Genomic DNA, 10730 nt, shown 5'->3' on the forward strand with positions numbered 1-10730 from the left:
TCTACCCTGCTCACCCCCAGCCCTCCTGACCGCTGCCCTGCTCACCCGCCCCCAGCCCCTCCTCCCTGGCACACTGGGCCTGCCATCTCTGTCTCCAGACTCGCTGGGGCGCAGCTGCTCTGTTCTTCGGCCCCCTGCCCCAGGGAGCATCTGTCCATCCGCGCAGCCTCCTTAGGAGCCCTCCTGCCTCTCCCGACTCGCCCCCTCCTGTCCCTCCTCCAGCCATGAAACCAGGATCTCTTCCAAGGAGAAAACCACAGGCTCAGACCAGTCACAGGCCCTTTCTCCCACCTCACACCTGGACCTCGGCGTTTGAAGCAGAAAAACCAAGAATTGGCTTTTGTCCCCCGCCCCCCGGGGCAGTAGGGCTCCCAGAGGCGAAAGCAGAGTCACAGGGGGGCAGGGGAGCCAGGGCGTTTGGCCCAAAAGGGCCCCTCCCTCCATCAACCCTGCAGGTGATGACGGCCCCGCCCGGAAACGAAGCCCCTCTCAGCAGAGGGTGGATGGTTGCCCCGTCCAGGGAGACAGCCACGCCCATACGGGGGCGGGGCCACGCGGCCACGCCTAGACGGAGAGGCGGGGGCACGCAGCCGCTCTAACAGAAACTGGTGGGGGCACATTACCTGTCAGTTTCCCCATTACAAGTGTGTTTTATTTCGCCCTCCTACGGACGGTCATTGGCCATAATAGCCTTTCTGGAAGGCGTTCTTGCTCAGACCAGTGACGCTGTCTCAATGCATGACATGCAGCGGTACTCCGTGTCCCCCGGGGACAGGAACCAATAAACAGAAAGATTACTTCCTTTGGTGGCTGCCGCACAGACAAAACCGTCACAGTTTGGTGAAGCTGTGCGTTTAAATGGAAGCGCCGGTCCCCGGACGACTGTGGGAGGCCCCGGGCGGGTGTGGAGCGCTGGCCGCTGTGTGGTCCTGGCCCCCGGACACAGCGTGGGTGCAGTGGGTGCTGCGGGCCTGGAGGCAGTCGGAGCCCAGGACAGAGGAAGCAAGCCCACAGTTGGGGAGTCGGGGGTGATCACGGTCTCTGGCCTGAAGTCCCCGAACCGGCTGGCCGGCACAGGGCCCTCTGCAAACACGCCCCTAGCGGCGCCCAGCACCGCGTGCTGGGCGGTGGGCAGCAGGGGAGGAGGGAGCAAGGGAGGTGAGGGAGGTGTCAGACCGCCCCCCACCCCGGCCCCTGGGCTGCCCCCGCTGGCTGGGTGTGGGGCGCAAGGTGCAGCTCCCTCCTCAAAGGGCTGCCAGGGCGGGCGAAGGCATCAGTGTGACAAGGCATGTGCCACAGAAGGACATGGCATCTCGTGGCGGGGGTGGGGCGGGGCTCCTGGAGGCCTCAGGGACCCTCCCTTCCACCCACAAGGAGAAGGCCCCCAGAGAGAGCAACGAGGGCCATCAGCCCAGAGCTCCGGTCTCTGCCACTGCCTCCGGGCCCTCCGTGGGGCTGGCTTCGGGCTCCGAGAGGCCCACAGCCCAGTGCTGGTCACTGCTTTTACCTCCACTGCTGTGCGGTTGGTGATGCTCCCAGAAGTGCAACCGGAGCGGCCATGAGGACCTGGGGGGGAGCGGGGAGGGCTCAGGCCAGATCAGCAAGCTGCCCGCCACCCTCAAGCACGGGATTCACAGCGAAACCTGACGCAGCAGATAAATTCCTCCCCAAGCAGAAGCAGGTTCTGCGAAAACTCCCAGGCCCGGCCAGGAGCCAGAGAGACGGGTGTGCCCTCACCTGCCACCTGGGTCTCAGCTGCGAGCTTGCTCCGTACCCGCCCCCGCCATCTAGGCTTCTTGCTGAGATGTGTTCTTAGCTCCCAGCTCACGATCCTACAGCGCTAAGATGTCGGGACGCATCCCCTCAGCATACGCTCTGCTTAGGTCTCCGCGTGCCACTGCCCGCCGGACGACGTGAGCCATGTCCCCTTCAGTCTCCAGTACCGGTCGGAGCTCGGTCCCCCCGAATCTTCCTAGAAGTGTCTGTTTGCAGCGCTTTTTCAGACCTGGATCTGAGCAGGGGGCCTCCCTGCATGCACTTGGTTGTAACATCTCTTGAACGTCTCATAAGCTAGAAGATTCCCGCATTCCATCCACCGTTGGCCTGCCGTGGACACAGGGCCAGTTGGCGATGGAATCTGGCCCCTGCACAGGATTCGTCCAGTCACCTCCTCGTGACGCGTCCGGGTCCTCTTCTCCCACAGATCCTGCGCCCTGGGAATGAGCCCGCTGGGCTCTGGTGGTGACAGCCCCTTCGGTCATTGGAGAGGTGACGCCTCCCCTTAGGACCAGGGAGCGGCCTGGCGTACACGCAGCCCTCCGTTGCCTCCACCTGCCGGGGTGACCGTCTGCTGGTGATCCTGGGCCGGACGCTCAGGAGCCAGTGCAAATGGTGCTTTTAAGAACCAGTCGTTCCTGGCTGGAGTGAGTTGGCGTAGAGAGCTTTCCGTCAGTAACAAGGGCTCTGCACTCATGTGACATGAAGGTCACAGTGGGGAGAGCACCCTGCCCCCAGTCCCCGGAACCTTCCAGTGCATAGCAGTCAGTAGGGGCTCTGAGAGAGGACGCTGCCCCGGGAAACCCGGGCGGGCGCCATGGACTCAGCATCTTTGCAAGGGGGGTGCAGGAGGCGAGTGTCGGAGGAGCTGTGGGGAGAAAGCAGGTATCAGAGAGGGACCAGAAGGTGCCAAGTCGCTGCTCCAAAGGCGGAGGAGGGGCCAAGAGCACAGGGGCCTCGGGGGCTGGAAAAGGCAAGCCTCCAGGAGGGCCTGGCGCTGCCCACACCTTGACCTCTGCCCAGTGACACTGATGTTTGACTTCTGACCGTGGCCCTCCGTCTGCAGAGCCAGAACCTTGGCGCTCACACTACTGATGCTGTGTCCCTCTGTCCCCCCTTATAAAGACCCTCGGGTGGCATTTCAGGCCACCTGGGTAATCCCAGGCCATTGTGTCCACCGAGTCCCTGTGCCTGGAGGGCGACATAGGCACAGATTCCAGACATCAGGACCTGGATGTCTCTGGAGGCCGTTGATCACCCCACCAGAGCGACAGACGTGTGTGTGTGTGTGTGTGTGTGTGTGCATTTTCTCATCACTGTTAAGAATGCGTGGATTTCTATATATCCACCCCGCCTTGGTCAGCTGCAGTCGTGACTGGTCCTGGCTGGTCCCGGGCCCCGTCCTGAGCGCCTCCCTGCACTGTGGCCCGACCGGACGCCCCAGGGCATCGTGCGGCCGGCCTCGCGTCTGGGTCGGCCGTTCCTCCAGTGAGGAGGGGACTTAGAAGCCAGCGTCCAGAGAGCAGAGGGACTCACTGCCCCCACACTTTCCCTCGGGGCCCCGGGGGCGGGGCCAGGAAGCAGCCCCCCCAGGCCCACGCTGACGGGCCCCATGTACCTCACTGACTCAGATGACCGTCCTGTTGAGTGTAACGTCGGAGGATTTTTACTTAACTTCAGTGGCTTCATACTCGTATCTCCTCTCTCGTTCCCTGAAACCTTGTTACCTTATCCTGCAATATACATAAACAGCTGTAAAAATAACAAGGCCTGCGGCGCCTGGGCCGCTCAGTCGGTTCCGTGACTGACCCTCAGTTTTGGCTCAGGTCATGATCTCACGGCTCTGGAGTTCGAGCCCCACATCGGGCTCTGCGCTGACAGTGCAGAGCCTGCTCGGATTCTGTTTCCCTCTCTCTCTGTCCTTCCTCACTTGTTTCCTGTCTCTCTCTCAAAATAAATAGATAAATAAACTTAAAAAAACAGTAATAACAAGCCCGAAATCACTACCAGCAGCAAGAAGTGAGTTTAAGGTCTCTTTGTGATGATCGTTGTCCTTAAAACTAATCCCGTGAAGAACTGCGGTCCACATACTCCCTGGGCACCTGGAATCATCATTTTCTTGAGTCACGTTGCCCGTTGGCACATAGTTGACTTGATTTATTTCGGTTTGCTTGCGGTTTCCAGAGATCGCTCCCCACCTGTGAGGTTACTCGTGATGTCTCAACAGTGGTGTGTAAGGTGTCACGGCTCCAGAGACAAAGCTCTGTGACGTGTGCACAGCGAACTCGTGCCCCCGGCCCCACCCTCCCCCCTCCCGTCCCCCCGCTGCCGGGGGACCATTGTCGCCTATTTTTGCGATTCACCCCTACAGTCTTCCTTTCCACAAATACGCACAGACACACACCCCCGAACTGCTCGCCCTCCGCTGCTCCTGCTTCTGCTGGAGCTCCGTCCACCTCAGTTCTTTGCCCCTCGTCCCTTCTTCCAGCGGCCGCCCCCCCTTCCAGGCAGGCTGCGGCGGCCCGGCTTCGAGTCGGTCCGTGCGGTCACACGCGTCAGGCCCCAGCGCCTCCGGACAGCCCCCTCCCTCCCGGAGCTCTGGCATTCATCAGTCAGGCTCCGGGTGCTGCAAAAGGGTGTAACCAGGAATCCTGTTAACGCGGAGCCACACACAGAGGGAGGGGAACCCACAGGCCCGGTGTGGGAGTGACCAGGGGCTGCTGGCTGGGTCAGAACAACAGAAGAGACCCCCCCACGGCACCCAGCAGGCACCCCTAGACAAACCAGTGGGGCCTTGACGGCGCCAGGCTGGAGGGAGCAGCACCCGATGAGGGAGCTGCAGAGGGGTGCCGCCACTGGGAGCTGGAGTCCCCAGGAGCTCCCGGGAGCCCCGCTCCCGCCGTAGCATAGCATGATGGGAAGGTGCGGCGGGGGCCCTTTACCCCAAACTTTTCTCCCCCCTTGGTGAACTCCCTGGGAAGCCAGAGACAGGGAAGCCTGGGGCTGGTCTCCCTAGGGACCAGCCTCCTGAGCACAGAGCGGGCGGCGGGCACAGACCAACCGGCCCACAGCCACCGCCCTCCGAGCCTGCCCCGCGGGCACCTGCACCAGCTCACCCCTGGGGCTTCTCTTGTCCAGGCCGTCGACTACGAGCTGAACAGGGCATTCATGCTGACCGTGATGGTGTCCAACCAGGCGCCCCTGGCCAGCGGGATCCAGATGTCCTTCCAGTCTACGGCGGGGGTGACCATCTCCGTCATGGACGTCAACGAGGCGCCCTACTTCCCCTCCAACCACAAGCTGATCCGGCTGGAGGAGGGCGTGCCCACCGGCACCGTGCTGACCACGTTCTCCGCGGTGGACCCCGACCGGTTCATGCAGCAGGCCGTGAGGTGGGTCAGTGCTTGTGCCGTGGGGCAGCGGGCACCCACCCACCCACCCCCCCCCCGGCTGGAGTGGCACAGGCGCGCGGCACACGGCGCACAGCCTCCTGGCCCCCGCCCGAGCCGGCAGGAAGTTTCCACCACGTTCAGCAGTGTCTGAGTCAGGCCGGTCCTGGTCGTGGCTCACCAGCTGTGACGCCGCAGGTCATCGCCCTCCGTTCCTCAGTCTCCCCGTCTGCAGTGTCTGCCCCTGGGTCCTCGTGAGGGTGGGGGACCCATCCGCCGCGGTGGCTGGGAGCCCCTGTTGAGGGAGGACCTCGTGCCGGCGGCAGGGGGAGTCCGGTCCAGGCAGGGACCTGCGAGGGCCATGCCTGCGAAGTGCGGGCCAGCGGGCCGGGGGCTCGGGGTCACTCCCCCTTTCGCCTCCTCGCCTCCTCCCTCCTCAGATACTCAAAGCTGTCGGACCCGGCGAACTGGCTGCACATCAATGCCACCAACGGCCAGGTCACCACGGCAGCCGTCCTGGACCGCGAGTCCCTCTACATCAAAAACAATGTCTACGAGGCCACGTTCCTGGCCGCCGACAACGGTGCGTCCCGCTCCAGGGTGGCCGTCGGGCGCTCGCCGCGCCGCGGGCTCTGTGGCAGGGAGGCCGAGCGGGGCCCGTCCGGCACCCGGAGAAGGTGGAGGAGGGAAGCAGGAGGGCATGCACCGCGCCAGCGTCCTGGGCAGAGCCGGGAGGGGGCCTCACGCCCTTCATGACCCCAGGCAGGCCCCTCTCTGCGCGGTCGGAGCTCTGGTGGCGCCTGACCCCCAGGGGTGGCGGGGGAGCTGCCCCCAAGCCCGCCCCTTGGGGCTCTGACCCACCCCTGACCCAGACCCTGCAGCCTCGATCTGAGCAGGGGCCCACGAGGGGCCTCAGAGGCAGAGCAGACACACCCATGAGAAGTCACAGATCAACAGCATGAGCCCTCGGAGCCCGGAGAGGGTGACGGCGAGGCCCCTAGTCAGACGGAGGAGCCCCAAGGAGCCTGGGGTAGTGGGGGGTGAAGGTGAACTGAGCTGGGGTGAGGAGGGCTGAGCAGGGATGGGTAGGGCTAGACAGAGGTGAGGTAGGGCTGAGCATCGACAAGGAGGGCTGGGTAGGGGTGAGGAGGGCCGAGCAGGGGTGGGGAGGCTAGGCAACAGTGAGGGGTATGAAGGGCTGGGCAGGGGTGAGGGAGGCTAGGTGATAGTGAAGGGTATGAAGGGCTGGGCAGGGGTGCGGGAGGCCGAGCAGGGGTGGGAGGACTGGGCACCGGGCAGGGGTGTGGCAGGCCAGGCAGGGGTGCGGGAGGCCGGGCAGGGGTGGGAGGACTGGGCACCGGGCAGGGGTGTGGCGGGCCGGGCAGGGGTGCGGGAGGGCTGAGCAAAGGCAGCAGCAGTCAGGCTGGTATGGGGCAGGAAGAAGGTTCGTGAGCACTGGGGCCTTCCAAGGGGTGCGGGCAGGTGGGTGCGTGTCCACCCAGCTCTGCACGGGAGGGGAGAGGGAGCAGGGGAGAGGGAAGACTCCAGAGCCAGGAATCAGTCCCAGCACCACTAAGTGGTAAGAAGAGACCTGACCACTCTGGGCCTCAGTTTCCTCCTCTGCAAAGTGGGGACAACCCTACCACCTCCACTGGGGCTGTGAGGATCAGTGAGCTCGTGTCCCCGCGGCACCGGGACCAGGGCCACCACCGCTGTCATTCCCGTGAGCTCCTGCTCGGTGCCACCACTGCTCAGCGGGACAGGACGGGGCCCGTGTGTCAGCTCGAGCCAGACTCGGGCGTGTGACAGTGATAGAAATCGTAGCAAGAGTGAGGTTTCTTTTCTCCCACATGAGAGAAGACTGGAGGCAGGCAGCCCTGGGGCTCGGGTCCAGTTCGAGAAAGCAGGCTCACTCTGGCCACCTGCGTGGCCTCGGCGAGCTACAGCATGGCCCACAGTGGCTGCTGGTGCTCCAGCCATCACGACCACATGCCGGCAGACAGGAGGAAGATCAAGGAAGGCAGGGACACATTTCTGCCCTTCTAAGGACTTCCACCCCCGGCTCATAAAGGCCAGAACTTAGCCATAAGCCACATTTCATTGCAAGGGGTGTTGAGAAATGCGCCTTCTGGCTGGGCAGCGATGATCCCAGGTAAAATCCAGGGTTCCAGTTGTTTTAAGACAGAAAGGGAAATGGATATTGATGGGCAACTCAGCAGGCTCTTGCCTCCTCGAGACGAATGAGAAGTCAACCAGATAATTTCAGGAGGCAAGTTCTGGAAGAAAACCAAGCAGGGCATGGGAGGGAGGGGGCTCTGCTCCCGGCCGCGGGAAGCTGACTGTGGGACCAGAAGGAACGAGCCAGGGGAAGATGGGGCAGCAGGGGAGTCCCAGAATTAGGCAGCAGCTTGTGCAAAGGCCCTGAGGCAGGCCTCTGCCTGGTGGGTTCTAGGACGGTGGTGCAGCTAAGGCCTCAGGAGCAAGAACAGCCCTCGCACAAAGGCTGACTGCACAGCGAGGGGGAGCTGGGGGCCCGTAGCCACCTGCCAGCCTCCTCCCTGCCAGCCTCCTCCCTGCCGGCCCTGACCCTGGGGCCTGCAAAAGCCCCGCCCCGGGAGCGACCATGTGGTGCGCCAGTGCAGGGGGGCGTGGGGAGGTGCCTCTCCTCCAGCAGCTCAAGCTGCCGGATTAGAAAGTGGTTTTACATGAACCCTCGGCCAAAGCAGCAGGAAGTAGAGTTCAGCCCGAACAGGGCCGGCTGCACCCAGGCTCATACGATCTGGAGGACGGGCTTTGCCCCAAGGAGCCCAGGCTCGGGAGAGACCGAGGAGGCAGGTGCCACCTGCACAGGGTCCCGGGTCCCGGAGGCGTGTGGGGCCTGGGTGTGAGCGCCGTCTTCTGCAGCCGCATAGCAGCAGAGCTCCGCAAGAGTGCCGTGGACAACCGTGTGCGCGTGCACGAGTGTGCATGTGCGCGAGTGCTGTGGGCAACCGTGTGTGTGCATGTGCACGTGTGTGTGCACGCACACACATGCGTCCATGAGTGCTGTGGATGACTGCGTGCTATGTGCGCATGCGTGAGTGCTATGGGCAACCGTGTGTGTGCTCATGCATGTGTTTATGCACATGTGTGTGCGTGCACACATTGGTGTGTGCACACATGCATGTGCACGTGTGTGTCCCGTGTGTGAGTGCATGTGCATATGCATGTGCACGTGTGTGCCTCTGTGTGCATGCAAGTGTTTGTGTGTGTGCACATATCTGTGTGCCTATGCAGATGTGTGTCTATGCACACATGTATGCACGTGCATGTGTATTCACGCACATGTGTCTTGCTGTGCTCATGTGTGTGCGTATGTGCATGTATATGCACATGCATGTCTGCATCTATGTATGCGTGCATGCCCACACATGTGTACATGTGCGCATGCACATGTTTGCCTGTGCAAATGTGTGTCTGCATGTGCACGTTTGTGTGTGCACTAGTGTGTGTGTGTGTGCGCCTGTGTGCGTGTATGTGTGTGCCTGTATTCTGTGGGGGGGGTGAGTCCTATGGGCGAGTGCACGTGTGTGTGCACTGTGTTGCACATGTGAGAGTGCATGTGTGGCAGCTGCAGGTCCCAGAGCCCCTGCGTGTCTGTGGCCGTGTGCTCCGTTCACACGCTGTGCACAGCTGAGCAGCTGTGTGTGTTGTGCAGCGGGGGTCGGTGCGGGTTCAGGGCTGTGGTCGTGGCTGTCGGTCTGTCCCTGGGTGGGGCCGTGGGGCTGCGGGCGTGGAGCATCAGGAGCAGCCCCGCACGGTCACCCGGTGTCTGTCCCGCAGGGATCCCCCCGGCCAGCGGCACGGGAACCCTCCAGATCTATCTCATCGACATCAATGACAACGCCCCGGAGCTGCTGCCCAAGGAGGCCCAGATCTGCGAGAAGCCCAGCCTGAACGCCATCAACATCACCGCCGCCGACGCGGACGTCGACCCCAACATCGGCCCCTACGTCTTCGAGCTGCCGTTCGTGCCCGCCGCCGTGCGGAGGAACTGGACCATCACCCGCTTAAACGGTGAGCCCTCCCCCCTCAGGCGCCAGCGGCCCGGGGACCCAGGGAAGATGAGCGGTGGGCATGGAAGCCCCGTGAGGCTGGGGACGCTGGCCGCGCTCCAGGCCGTCCCCTGAGGGGGCCCTGAAGGCAGTCCCACTGTTAGAACAAGCCCCTGCAGCCCAGGCACCGTCTGTGACTGCTGCCTGCACCGCCACCGACCATGGGACCCCAACCGATCTATTTCCTAAAGGTGCTTCCCTTGGCGTGGATCTGTTGTTTAAAGGGGCATCCGGATTCTGAGGTTTTCTGGCACCGTGGGGGTGCCTCCGGAAAGGTCACACCACTCTCTGGCTTCCCCAGGAGTACAAGAGAGCACTGCTTACCTCAGCCCTTGCCAACCCTGAATGTCATTACTTTTTATTTTTTAGAATTTTATTATGTTTATTTTGAAAGAGAGAGTGTGAGCAGGGGCAGGGGATGGAGGGGGAGAGAGAGAGAGAGAGAGAGAGAGAGAGAGAGAGAGAGAGTCCCACGCAGGCACCACGGTGTCAGCAAGGAGCCCAATGCAGGGCTCAATCCCATGAACCATGAGATCATGACCTGAGCTGAAATCAAGAGTCGGACACTTAACTGACTGAGCCCCCCAGAGCCCTGAATGTCACTTTATTAAAAAGCATTTTTCAGGGAGCCTGCTTCCGATTCTATATCTCCCTCTCTCTCTGACCCTCCCCTGATCACGCTGTATCTGTCTCTCAAAAAAAAAAATAAAAACAAATTTTTAATTTAAAGAAAGCATTTTTCCAATGTTAGCCAAAATCATTGTTTCCATTTTCATCTCTTAACTCCCAGAGCACTTTCTTCATCTATTCATTGGCCATTTGCTGTTTCTTCTGTTAATTGTTCAATGCCCTTGCCTATTTTTCTTGAGGTTTTTTTTTCCTAATTGATTTGGTAGAACTCTTTATATATTAAGGAAATGATTTCATCCTATGTGTTGGGATCGCTCTTTTCTTGAACTGCCAATGCCTTTTCACTTTACGCGTGGTCCGGAGCGCGCATGCGTGGATCAAGTAGCTACTTTAGATTTTCGGGCTGTCAGACGGCATCCGCTCCCTCGAAGTCTGGCTGAAAGGGTGCCCCGGCTGCAGACTGAAGCCTGTCCTGTCCCTCTGCCAGGCGACTATGCTCAGCTCAGCCTGCGCATCCTCTACCTGGAGGCCGGGATGTACGACGTCCCCATCATCGTCACAGACTCCGGGAACCCCCCGCTGTCCAACACGTCCATCATCAAGGTCAAGGTGTGCCCGTGCGACGAGAACGGCGACTGCACCACGGTTGGCGCCGTGGCGGCGGCTGGTCTGGGCACCAGCGCCATCGTGGCCATCCTCATCTGCATCGTCATCCTGCTCTGTGAGTGCGGCTGGGCCACGCATGCGCGCCTGCCCTCACAGCGCAGCCCCCCCGCCCCCCTGCTCACCCGCAGCCCCGCCTCCCTGCTCACGCGCAGTGCCCCCTGCCCCCCCACTCACG

At 61.9% G+C, this 10730-nt stretch overlaps 1 protein-coding gene across 2 annotated transcripts in view; it reads left to right on the forward strand.

Annotated features, from left to right (window-relative positions):
• CDH4 (cadherin 4) overlaps positions 1 to 10730 on the forward strand; it is a 430578-nt gene that overhangs the window by 417035 nt on the left and 2813 nt on the right. For both annotated transcript variants that reach the window (XM_029917315.1, XM_029917314.1), the window contains 4 exons: positions 4915 to 5168; positions 5606 to 5748; positions 8988 to 9221; positions 10377 to 10610. In XM_029917315.1, coding sequence (XP_029773175.1) covers positions 4915 to 5168; positions 5606 to 5748; positions 8988 to 9221; positions 10377 to 10610 — 865 coding nt within the window. The remainder of the gene's footprint in view (positions 1 to 4914; positions 5169 to 5605; positions 5749 to 8987; positions 9222 to 10376; positions 10611 to 10730) is intronic.

The sequence above is a fragment of the Suricata suricatta genome, chromosome 12 (assembly GCF_006229205.1).
Source record: "Suricata suricatta isolate VVHF042 chromosome 12, meerkat_22Aug2017_6uvM2_HiC, whole genome shotgun sequence".
Classification (NCBI taxonomy): domain Eukaryota; kingdom Metazoa; phylum Chordata; class Mammalia; order Carnivora; family Herpestidae; genus Suricata; species Suricata suricatta.